Source organism: Rhamphochromis longiceps, linkage group LG1 (genome assembly GCF_057381845.1).
Source record: "Rhamphochromis longiceps isolate RC_006_pf linkage group LG1, R_longiceps_female_GT1.1, whole genome shotgun sequence".
NCBI classification, from domain to species: domain Eukaryota; kingdom Metazoa; phylum Chordata; class Actinopteri; order Cichliformes; family Cichlidae; genus Rhamphochromis; species Rhamphochromis longiceps.
The window spans coordinates 15,252,384-15,265,395 of record NC_140557.1 but is presented as its reverse complement, the minus strand read 5'-3'; the positions used below and the strand labels follow the sequence as shown (position 1 = coordinate 15,265,395).

Sequence of the window (13,012 nt, the reverse complement as noted above, 5' to 3'; positions counted from 1 at the left end):
CGACTTCCATTTCAGTTTCAATGTGTATATTTAAAAAGTATGACCAAGGAGTGGGCACCACACTGGTTAACGTCCCTGGAAATGCTTAGATGCTAGACAGGAAATTGGGGATGATTGATGAACCTAGGATGTAGCAGGCGTAATGTGAGCTTTATCATGATTGGGCAGCGATGAACTAATTATTTACTCTTTGTACCGATATTGGAAGAGCCATGTGAGTTTGTGCATCCAGTGTACATGTTTTCTATAAACTGGCAGAGGGCTTGTGAACATGTCCCTCAGGGTTTCCTGCGCAGGACTCTGCTGTTGATTTAACCCAGCCAGCCATCCACATCCAGGGGCAGAGCGGTTTTATGAATACTAATTCTCTGTTTAGTATTGCAGCCATTTTTTGCATAAGAAGAAGCATTAACTGCTCCCGTAAGAGCAGTGTGGAGCATTTTCAAGCAAAAATAGAATAGATAGAATAAATGTAAAGGAAAATTACAGTGCAAATGATACCAGAAGAACAACACCCTGAAAGAAATGAAAACAATAATGGAACTTTTCACTTGTTGTGGTGAAATCTAATTACATGTACATGTTGTCTTTCTTCCTAAAGACAGTACTACCCCGATCTCCATCCAGTCCATGGGATACAGCTGATGAGAGTTGGAAAGCTGCAGCATTACCTGGAAAACATCGAAGATGCTTTGGACACATTCAAACAGGTTTGAAGGACTAAATATCAACAAGGACATTTTTTACATTTTAAACTTTATTATTAGCTAATAGAACAAGTCTGGAGACATGTCTTTGTACCAGGTCATGTTAGTCTTAAGCCCTCGAAATGAAGGCAACGGGACTTCTTTTACGAACCAAAAACGAAGACCAGTTGCCTTCATGTCAGGCACCTAAGATCGTGTGGAGACATGTAACAGCAGAGATGATCAGGCAGGATTAAAAACATCTTTGGTTAGTTTTACAATAATCTCTAAAGTACTTAATCTTTAAGTAAAATGTCATGAAAACAGTTACTTTCAGTTTCCTTTATAGAATAGATTGTGTAGCATTATGTGATGATCCCGTTTCATTACATCGCCATACAAGATTGTTCTGGTACTAACAGGGAAGAAAGCTAGTTATGCTTATGTCTCCTATTCCAGGCTTATGGAATCGTAAAGTTCACCCATGGTGAAGATCACCCATTGACGACCGAACTAACGATGAAGATGAAGGAATGTCACAGTGAGATGGATCATCATTCCTCCAGCAGACGCTAAGACGAAGGCGAAAGAAACGTCTTCATGTAACTGATTTCACTGCCTTACGTTCTTTTTATTCATCAACCTGAATAAACGGATTTGTTATTTTGCCATCCATACCTGACCTTTATTGTCTCAACAGTCTTAAAGTAAGGAACTGTTGTTAAAACAGCTCCAGCAACACTTCAGGCTCCTCTTTATACTTTCTCGTGGCAAATAAAACCTTTTTAGCTTTGGTTTGGTGCAGTTTTACGTTAATCGCTTTCATAAATTCTAGCCATAAAACATCTCATTAATGATATCCAAGAACCTGCTTTTCCCAGAATTCCATGAAACGCCAGTGATATTTCTGCAGTTTTGTAGCCAGCCTGTTATCCTGTTTAAATTAGGTTTATGGAAACATTTAAGCACAATTAATCCCATTAATCCTAAAGTTTCTGCATCCTGTCCTTGTTTGAGAACTGGAGAGGAAGAAGCAGAGGGAGGGAGGAAAGCCCCTGTTGGCCCCGGTCTCCTCTGTAATCTGTAGATTCCATTGTGATGAGTGATCCTAGGGTGTGTGTGTGTGTGTGTTGGTTTAGTAAAGTACATACATCACCCTCTGTGTATTTCCATCACACATACTTCCCATGTTAATCCCTGTTTTTGTTTCTCTGCACACACACACAGTTTTCCCATGTTAATCCCAAAATTCTGCCATATGCAAACTGATGACACTATGTCCTAGGGGCGTGTGTGCACGAATGGGTGTTTTTCTGCCATCTTTCTCAGTCTTCTCAAAAAACTGAGCTGATTTTTTTCCTTTTGGCTCAAAATATTTTTTGTAATTATAGAAAAAAAAAACTGTAGAAACGAGGTATCAACAGATTATTTTTCAACTTTGAAGAGAAAAACGATGCAAGCTTACTGTGTTTCAAAGACTGAGTGGACCCTAGTGGAGTGAATGGCCTGTGAGAGCCGTCTGTGCTGCTGCACCGCTCCTACCTACATTACTCACTTCATTGGTTTTGTTGCTTTCAGTCCTTCACTCGCTCACTTTTCCCATATAACATCCATCAAATGAGATTTAGTGTTTCTTAGCTATAACCTCCTGTCTCTCCCTCTCTGTCACTCACTGTCTCTCTTCCCCATTTATATCTCTCTCTCTCCAAAGGCTTTCAAATGAAATTCTCTATTTGCCGGAGTCTCTCTTTCTCTTTCACTGCACGTCTCTGCAGGCAACCTGACCACACAGAAATAAAGAACACCAAATGTTTTTTTCTTTCTTTCACCACCTCAATTCATTCCCCCCTCTACCATTTACTCAGCCCCATTTTTTAATTTTCACATTTTCATTCTCATTTTCAGAGACACTCTATGTCACTGTTCCTCCCCCTGCACTACCTCACCTTTACTGTCACCTTACTCGCTATCTGCTAATATTATTCATTTCCTCTCGCTCCATCTTAATAACTCTCCTCTCCATAATTTACCTTTTCTTAAAGATACAAAAGTCAGAAGTTTTCCTACCAGAACTGTGGGATTTGTGTCTTATTTGGTTTTGGCTCACTGATGTTTGCTTTTACTCACTTTTGCTTCAGTACTTGATTATATTTAGGTAATTAAAAGCAAAAAAACCAAGCATTAACCTTGCAGCAAAATGATGCTTACCCAGTGTGTTTAAATTAAAGACCAAGAGGTCCTTTAAGTGTCCACATGTGACAAGTTAGTAGTCACATGTAATTTGGCGATGCTAGCAGCTTTGCCAAAATACAGTATTTGAGGCTGTGAGGATGAGAACGCTGTGGCTTTTTCAGTCCTTTGATTTAAGAGCAGACTTAAATCAAAGGACTGTGAAGCTTAATAGTAACTACCATTACTGCAGTCACCTGAAAACACTTAAACCTGTTCTCTGCATGTTGACTAAAAGTTGCACACTTGCTTTTTGAGGATTTTTAGCTATGCTAGAGTCACTATTCTTGCATTCATTGGTTCCCAATTTCTTAGGCTGTGTGTACACTCCACAAAAACCTAAGAGCTACAGCTCAGAGTCGACAGGCCTCAGTTAGCATGTTAAGTTCACGATAGTAAAATTAAAGACTGAACAGGTGTCACTTGTTTGGAAGGTTTGCCACAAGAAAGGTTCTTCTCTCTAAAAACAACAAAAAAAACATGGCCAGTTTTTGTAAGATTATAATTAATTAACAAACCACTTCTACAACAATGTGCTTAGATGAGACCAAAGTGGACATGCTGATGGACATAATTCAATGCACTCTTATCAGCTGTCAAGCACGGTGGGCTTATGTTGCAGCTACAAGAGTTGTAGTATTGAGTTGAGCTCTTCTGCAGTTATCTCATAGTATTAGTTACAAATCACCTAAAGGATCCTTCTTTTGCTACACTTTTAAAATACAGTACAGTGTAATCTTATATTGAATAATTTCACCTACTTTATTTCTCTTGTACAGTTTTGGTGCTTCTTCTTGTCACTCCTCTCTTCTTGGATAAAAAGCAGTCCTGTACTCGTCTTCTTTCTCACTTGTCTTCCTTTCTTCTTGCATTTCCCCCTTTGCTACCTTTATTCTTCTCTCGTCTCTAATCTATTATTTCTCCTCGCTCCCATTCCTGCCTTCTCCTCCTTCCTGTTCCCTGCCGTGCACTGATGATCAAAGCAGGCTCAACAGGGCATTACTGTATGTCACAGAAAAGCTGCCTACAGGGTACTCAAGGTCCACATTTACACATGCTCTGGAAACTAAATGATATTTTTGAGTTGTCCCAGTCCCTTGTTTATGTAAATCTAACAGCCCAATGCAATAACGTACAATGTTACGTGTTCCATGTTACATCATTTAAATTTCTGATGAGTTTGAGTCGTAATGCAAAAGATTTTTAGTTCATCAGAAGTGAAACAGCACGCCTTCTGGACATCTGCACACTACTTCGTCTATTCTGTGTGCAAAGAATGAAGCATCAGGTGTGAAACTCTTTTAATACATTCCTTTATTTACATCCCTCCATCTTTTTCTTCCGTCTTTACCATATGTCAGACCAGATTTCACAAAAACGGTAAATCTGCAGTGGACAATATGAGCACAGCGAGACTCCTGTGCACCATTTGTTCCACATTTACACTGATAATGTGTTGTTTTAAATAGAATTACTGAGGGTATTTAGCATGAATATGTCTCACAACTGGCCTTTTTATCAAGAGACTGGAACAGAAAAGTGATTTTTTTATTTTTAGTTATCCAGAGATCTTCAAACAACTGACCCTGTGTCTTACAACTGAGCAAAGCAGAAGTTGACTCCTAATGCTAATGATAACATCTGTTTTTGGTAAATGTGGTCTGACCCGGACTTTAACACACAATGCTCCCTAAGATGCCTTGTATGAGATTTACAGATAGCACATTATAATTCTTAAATGTGTCTACAAAATATGCACCAGCACAGCATATTTGTCAGTTTATTCCATAGATCATGTGATGCTTATGTTGTGCAGAGTGACTTTGCAGATGGAAATCTGTGAATAACTTGATTTAAAACACCCCGCTATTCTTTTAGCTGTAATAGTTTCTAGCAATTTTTGATTATTACTACAATAATAAAGGGATATCCCATTAGATTTGGCAGTAACATATCAAGGAAGAAACCTCCCACATAGCATCTTAAAAAGGATAGTTCAATACAAGCCATTAGCTCATTTAGAGGTTAGATTTCCCAAAACACTCGCTGCTAATTACACAGGGCTGCAGTTCATAAGACACAGACATTTCTCTTAAAGCAACACAGCTGCCTTCATACTGGAAGGCTTCTGATTTGCATGTAATCAACTAGCATCCCTGTTCTGCATGTGAATGTTTGGGGAACCAAACCCATTGAAATCCTCAAGAGGAACAACAGGAGCAAATGAAACCAACAACAAAAAAAATATCTAAAATAAAAATGATGGCATATATGCTATGTGCACAGTATATATATTTATATATGACATGGGCTCAGCAAAGTATGTACAGTTATTTTTCTTTTTCATCAATGCATAGTAACTTTGTAAGATCATGAGGTGTACGTAAATAAGAACATTAAGTAGCAACTCAAATAAATAAACTTTCATTCATGACTTGCACAATGAACACGGGGATAAAAACAGGAAATGATCAGAGATGCTCTTAAAAAACAAAAAAAGCCTCTCAAGTTTGTCAAAAGCGTCTTGCTCTCAGGGGTAATTTCTCACTAGATTATCTCTTGGCTATCCCCGCCAGTATGCACTACATGAAATCATTAGCTGATTCAGATCCACGTGAAGATAAAAACTTCACTGAATTAACTGTATTTTCTGTTTCAGCGACAGCACGTTCTGGTTTTTTGCTCTTAGTGGAGGAAAAAATCAGCACTACAACGCTTTTGACAAATTACACCAATACGGTGACATCATTTCCACTGCTCTCATGTCGCTCTCCCATAATGCTCTCTGCTCGACAACAACAGACACGATGACAGTGATGTAGAAGAAGCATTTGAAAGGCGTTGTTTTGTGTTTCAGGGGGAAATGGACTCTTTCGTATATTTATATTTGTACAAACATTTAGATCATAAGTATCTCAAGCACCATAGATAATAATACTAACAAATCTTAGGAGTTGCTATCCATCCAAAAAGTGGAACCAGGCAGAGATCTATGTCTTAAGCTCGTCTCCTCCCTTTTTAATTAGGTTCCTTTAATTTTTTTTATATAATTTAATTGTCCTTTACAATATAGGGGATATTAAAAGTGTTTAAACACCCTATAGCTGTAGTCCCAAAATATTGATTAAATCTACTACCTTGTTTCATTATAATTAAATGTTAAACACAGTATATTGACGCACCTGCGTGTCCCTCACAATTTATCTATAAATATGTCTTCAGATTTCGATTATCCTGCTCAATGCTACTATCGTACATAGTCTCTACATGGTCCCATTGCACTCAAATAAAAAAAGGATACCTTATTATAAAACACACACAATGACAAATCATTCAGTTTCTTTTAGAATAGAGCAGAACAACACAGATACGAATAACAGACAGACTGCCTGTGAGTCAGGCAGGGAGGCAGGGAGTCAGTCGTTGGTTGTATTTAACACCAGATCAGAGAGAAGTGTTTTCACCTCTACTACCTTCTGACATTTCATAGCTTTGTGAACATTAAAAATTTCTATCGAGGGAAACATCGTGTATGAATGCCCCGGAGGGCCAAGAGTCACATGTGCTCCGTTTGTGAGTAAAGCCAAAGTAAAAACGACACCACAGGATACCAGATTCAGTGTTTTTGTTTAAACACACATAACTTTGTGTCCAGGAAAAATGTTTAATGCTTTTAACTTTAGGTTTTTGGTCCTTCCAAGTTTAATTAAGTTAATCTGTAGTTTTCCTTTAAAGGGGACCTATTATGCTTTTCCTGTTGGGAATAAGTACGAAGAACTAAAATGGTGTTTCACAGAGGAACAACTGAGAGCACTTCACTGAGGCCCAGTATAAAATAAATAAGGATTATTTTGATCTGTTGCTCATGCAAAGCGGCTCCTGTGGAGTCCGAGAGTAAAAATAAAGAGCATAACAGGTCCACTTTAACGTTGTTTCTCTGATCTCTAATCAATGTACCAAAGACCATACATTGAAACACACATTATTAGTTTGTTTATCATATAGTGAAACACTGACCCACAGTAAAACATCACATTTAGAAAAGAAAATGAAAACTGCTTCCAAGGACACTGATCTTTTCTGGATGTTTCTATACTAGCACCATACTTACTTGTACACAAATTTAGAGAGAAGGAGACTTGGTCTTGGTATTGTTGAAATGTTCACAAGGCACTTCTAAATCTTTTCCTTCGTCCTCTTGTCATTCTCTCTCGGTTAGTCTCTTTTAGTCGCTGCACAACAATACCAGGCCACTCTGTAGTCAGCACTCCGTATTTACAGCCAAAGGCTTTTAACCATGTAAAAAATGTTCTTCCAAAATGTGTTAGATGTGAAATTATTCTTCTCTTGCACTTCAACTTCAGCTTTCTCCTTCTTACAAAATGGCAGTTTTTGTTCAGCTATAGCCTTTTTTTTTGCTCTCGGTACATTCTTTCAAAGTTTGACTCACTGCGTGTCACTGCGGTCCAATTATTTTGTTCTCTGGTTACTTGGTTTGACATGTCTTTTTAGACTCTCATACACTATTTGGGCAGCCATATTTTCTCTGATTGAAAGTAGCCCGTCCATTAGATAGTTTCTGAGGTTGTTTCCAAGCCCCAGCAAACAAATCTACAAATCTTGTCTCTGTTTTTCTGTTAATTTTTCTCCGTAAATCTTCTTTTGATTTTTCCGGCCACCTGGCCTTCTGCTTACTCACATCTGGACAAGACGCTGGAATAATATGCAGGATCATGCGGTCGGTCTATTCCTGTGTTCATCCTTCCAACTGTCGAGCTGCAGTTAAAGATTTTCTAAATGTGTTTGATTAGTCAGGGGAATGGTCTAGACATTGACATCGTCGAGGCCACTTCTCCGCCTCCATCTGTCTACTGATGCCTTGAGGACACATCAAAGCAGGTGATCATCATAAGATGGGCTTTGCAGAAGTTGACTCTGGTCTCCAGTTTGTCTGTCACTGTTTCCAGAGCCTCCAAATACTCCAATGAGTCCACTTCATAGGCCTGCTGCAGCTCAACTGGACACAAATAGAAAGGTGGAGAAAATACATCATTCCTTGATAAAGTGCTGTTGAATGTGGGTTTAATAATTAAAAAGGTGCCACTGGTTATATTTTACATGTTATTGTTAAAATGGAATAATGATAAATGTCATAATAATAATTTATAACAATTATGATTTAAGAAAAAAGAAGGCGGCCGATGAGTTAATCATCACTCTCTCTACACCGGTCACTGTTGTGAGCACCTCAGACTCCAACATCATAGCTGTAATGGGCTTGATATCAAACAGTGATGGCATTGCCTGCTGGTCTCAGATTATCGAATAATGTAAAGAGAAAAACTTCCAGCTAAATCCCTGCAAGTCCAAGGACCTCATAATGGACTTTACGAGAGAGTAGCAGAGGAAATTTGGCCCTCTCTGCATATTTGGGGCCCATGTGAAGAGGGTAGATAACTTTAAACACGGTAGTGTTTACATCACAAAGGACCTGTCATGGTCCTGACACATGAAATCCCTGGTGAAGAAAGCCCATCAGCACCTATAGCATCTCAGGTACCTAAGAGACTTTAAACTCCCACTCAGGGTGCACAGGAACTTCTACACCTGCATCTTGAGTGGGAATATCAACACCTGGATGGTTAGTTGCACCAAGCAGGTGGTCTGTTAGCTGAGAGAATCTTCAAGACCACCCTCCCCCATCTGTGGGACAGCGTAGAATAAGATCTCAGAGGATCAATAGGAACTCCAGCCCTTCTTTTATGGTTGCATGATTCATTATGTTGGTTGCACTTTTATTTCATATACAGCCCAATAGGTACATAACTGAATAATTAAGTCTGATGTAGCCTATTGCTACTTATGTAAAATCTGCATTATTATCCAAGAACTGTTACGATTAGGATTCACATCACAATTCACACATAAATCAGAGATTTATCCATTTTTTCATACCCGAGTTTGTTTGTACTTTGCAAAAAATGTACAAAAAGTGCCTCTGACCATTTATTCAAAGAAATGACAGCTAGCTATCTTAGCGAATTTAAACACAGCTGTATTAAATCACTACTACTTATTGATAATTATTATTATTATTAAATGTGTTTTCTTAAAAAGAAGATTAGGGCATGGCAGCATGCTGATTGTATGCAAAAGCCTGTTTAGATGATTCTGATTTACTAAATTGTACAGTAGTAAGAAAATGTCCTTACAGTGCAATTGAGGGCAATTAAGCCACACCCTTACAAAAAAACACAACAAAGCAAAACATTATTTCGTATCGTGAAAGTTTGCCCCATCAGATGCATCAATCTGCAACAACACAATCCTTCCCACAAATGCATTTGTGTCTATTGAAGTAAAATCTATAATGCCCAGTCACTTCATATTTTAATAATGAAATGACAGAATGTATTTGTCTGAAGAATGAACCAGCAGTCATGTAGCACAGCATTAGTAATTAACATGAGTCATATAAAATATAAAAATATGCATCATAACTTAAACATAATAGACTTATTTATTTCAGAATAATCCTCCACTAAAATCCTAAACAGTTTCTAACCTCCTTTGCTCTCTCACACACAGACCTGTATTCCCTGATGTGTCAGAGGTCCACACTTACACTCAGTGGTCCACTTGTGTGGCTCCAGCATCAAGTACTGTTTGGTTTGTTCCAGTTCTTTCTTGAGACACTGGTACTTGGCTCTGACTTCACTGATTCGCTGCTGGCGGTGCTCCAACAGACGAAGCTTGGCACTGACATACACCACCTCCTGACACACAGAGAAGGCAGACAGATAGACACGGATTTTATTTAGCTTTATTTTTTCAGAGGAGCGTGTTGTGAAACACAGGTGGGTCTCCTTCAGCAGCAGCACGCTTAAAATTCACACAGTTAAATACATTCGCACCTCATCGTCTCCCACTGTGGCTGCAGCTGAGCGCCTTCGGACACTGAGCAGCTTTCACTGGAACACGATTGTGGCTTTCTTAAGGTTGCTGCAGGGAAAATCTATATTTCATGCTTTTTCTCCATTTCTCTTTTCCAGTGCTCACAGTGCTCTCTCCTCTGATCACATAAAGGTTTAACAGTGGAACCCCCCCCAAAACCTGCATTCATTTACAACAATTTCCTAAGTTTAACAATTTTATTCTGCAAAGTCCTCAGAATTTAGAATCATTTTTTTAAGTAAGCCAAGATATGTAGATTTATTTAAAAAGTTCACTGTTCACACAGAACTAAATGCTAATGTTGAGCTATTCATGTTCTGAAAATCCTTGCTGTTGTATTTTTTAAAACCTTTTGGTTTCTTTCCACACTGTCACAACAACACAAATCCTTTTTCATCCATTGCCCAACCACCAGCTTCCTCTTCTGGGTTTCCATTAGCAGCAGTGTCCAACACTTATTGTTTTTTAATGTGCTTCACCATCATTATTCATCAAATCAGTGTCACTGGAATCAAGAGCAATAGCCATCTTGCACTTCTGCTCTCCTTCTCCTTCACTCTTCTAAAGACATCCATTCATCCTTCCCCTTCAGTCAACCATAATAAATCCTAAAAGTTTTTTGCTATTTTCTTCTTCCTCCCTCTTTTACACGTGCTTCCTAGTCAGCCTCCTACATAACTGTAATCCGGTGGGAACTAGATATTTTTAAAATGTGTCGAAATGAAGCTCTGAACACCGCATGTACAAATATCAAGTGGCAACAACCATCGTAACCGAGGATTGCTGAGTGGTGGCTCCAAAAACACTCCCAGTATCAACTTCCATTACAAATTCAATTAAATGTTCTAGTCACTCTGGTGTCATTAGTTCACTCTTCCTAATCAGTGTATTAGTGGCTATTTTTAGGCTTTAGAGAGAGAATGAGAGATACTGTTTGGATGAGGCAAGCCGGAAGTAAAGCTGGAATCCAAGAACCTGTTTTAGTTGAGAACTGGTGCCAAATTGTCTGGTTCATCTGAATAATAAATCACTTCCTGACATGGTTGATCTCATTACTGAGGTTTCAGCAGAACCAAGTCCGATTTAGCCTGTTTTTCTACTCTGATTCTACCCTGTATTCAGAGTCAGTCATAATAAAGTGCTACGTTAATGCTGGAAAGGAGGAACTCACAACCAATGAGATCTGTAGGCAGAACTGATAATGGCATTGACAACAATAAAATCTTGCTTAGATTATGATATGTTGTAATAACGTTTAATTTTCTTTTGTCCTCACTTGCTGGTGGTGTATGCAGAACTTTTCCATAGATGGTTTTGCTTTTCATCAGCGTGTCTTAATCAGTTTTGGGTTCACTGTAATTTTGTCCTGTTCTTTGAAAGTAATACCAGTAGACCCTCAGGGGATTCCACTATCCAAGAAAGTGAAAATATATTTTCTTTATGGTTTTAAATCTTAATGCACAAACTGTCACATTAAGTAAACTGCTTTAAATGTAACTCGTCTGTTAGCTTCTAGCTACACTCGCCTCCTCCACCCTGCTAATATTTGGAGCCTCGCCTGGCTCCAAGGAGACAAGATAGCACCAGACATTAACATTATTCTCTAGGCTTCAGTTTAGCTCTAATGCAAACTCACTGAGTGATATTATCAATATCCATCTTTACATACGCCACATGTTCCTTTACTAAAATGATATGCTGCTTCCTAAATTTGAAGTTTTGTTTTCCTGCAAACTGCCCAATAACAACGCACCCTGTGATGACACATATATGCCTGAATTTTTTACCTTTTGCCCATCACCCATTTAGGTTTTTGCTCAAGGACGTGTTGACATACGGGCAGGAAGAGATAAGGATCAAATTTCCAACCCTGCAATTTGTTGACCTGCTCCACCACTTGACCTACAACAGCTGTGCAGCTCAGGTGTCTTTCCTCCCTCCTCCCTCTCACCTTGCTCCCTCCTTTGTCCTTCCTTTTCTGCAGCCGTTCAACATCATCTATCTCGTACACCTTGATCTCAAAGGTTTCTGTTGTTGCGGTCACTGCCCGGAGGTTTGAGGGTGCAGGTGGCCCAAGTGGCCCGTCGACCCAGCATGCACCAGGGCTGGAGGAGGAGGAAGACGAGGACGTGATGGCTTGTTTGGAGGAACGGTGAGAAGGCGATGATGAAGAGGAGTCCAAGGTTAGTGCTGGGATCAGACGTCGACGCTGGAGACCTAAAAGAACAAATAAAAAGAAGATTACAGAAAGACTGTTACACACTGATGACAGGAATAGTGAAGTTTTGAGCTAAGACGATAAACTGTTCATATGAACGGCAGAATAAAAAGTGTCTTTTAATTCTAATTGAAGAAATATTGCATGTTTGGAGTTATATACATTCTACTTTTTGGTGCATTTTATATAGCATTGAAGTGCCAGGTTATAGAGTGCAAAAAAAGCTGAATATGTTTAAAAAATAACTGATCTGAGCCGATCTGATGCAGTTTTTTCCTAAATATACAAAGTGCCAAAGAATTTTTCAACTCTGCTTGTTTTATCTCATTCATATGCTTAGTTTGCTTGCAGTGCGTTTTACTCTCAAGATCACCATTAGTTTAGCTCCATAATCCTCAAACAGTGCATCAGTCCCTAGTGGTGTGGCACAGAGCCACCACAGGTGGGGTGTGGATGAACAGAAGAAAAATGCTAAATGAAACTAAGCTAAATGAAAATGGGAAAAACAAATACTGATATTATAGTGCTGAACTTTATTATTCACTAAAATAATTCTAGGGTGTAGTAATACCCAAAAGTGATGAGGTTCAAACCAACTATCAGAATGGGGACAAAGGAGGTCTGAAGTGACTCAGTGAGATCCTGCCAGATGTACTGGTCCTACCTAAGTCTAAGGAGCTGGGAAAGGAAAAAAAAAGTCTGGACTTCTTTAAGTTGCTTGAAGACGTTTCACCTCTCATCCGAGAAGTTTCTTCAGTTCTAAGGTCAAATGGTGGGGAGTCCCAGATTTAAGCCCTGTGGGAGTATTCCCCCAAGAGGGACACAAGGTGCATTGTTATTGGGCAGTTTGCAGGAAAACAAAACTTCACATTTAGGAAGCAGCATATCATTTTAGTAAAGGAACATGTGGCATATGCAATGATGG

The 13,012-nt window shown here is 38.9% G+C and overlaps 2 protein-coding genes across 4 annotated transcripts in view; one reads left to right on the top strand and one right to left on the bottom strand.

Moving 5' to 3' along the window:
• Positions 1-1,361, top strand: part of smyd3 (SET and MYND domain containing 3) — a 114,335-nt gene extending 112,974 nt beyond the window's left edge. The window contains exons 11-12 of the mRNA XM_085396506.1: positions 602-710; positions 1,146-1,361. Coding sequence (XP_085252632.1) covers positions 602-710; positions 1,146-1,262 — 226 coding nt within the window. The 3' untranslated portion in view covers positions 1,263-1,361. The remainder of the gene's footprint in view (positions 1-601; positions 711-1,145) is intronic.
• Positions 1,362-6,493: 5,132 nt separating this feature from the next.
• Positions 6,494-13,012, bottom strand: part of kif26ba (kinesin family member 26Ba) — a 102,593-nt gene continuing 96,074 nt past the window's right edge. For all 3 annotated transcript variants that reach the window (XM_085395872.1, XM_085395795.1, XM_085395951.1), the window contains 3 exons: positions 11,821-12,086; positions 9,541-9,691; positions 6,494-7,932 (listed from right to left, as the gene is read on the bottom strand). In XM_085395872.1, coding sequence (XP_085251998.1) covers positions 7,784-7,932; positions 9,541-9,691; positions 11,821-12,086 — 566 coding nt within the window. In that variant the 3' untranslated portion in view covers positions 6,494-7,783. The remainder of the gene's footprint in view (positions 7,933-9,540; positions 9,692-11,820; positions 12,087-13,012) is intronic.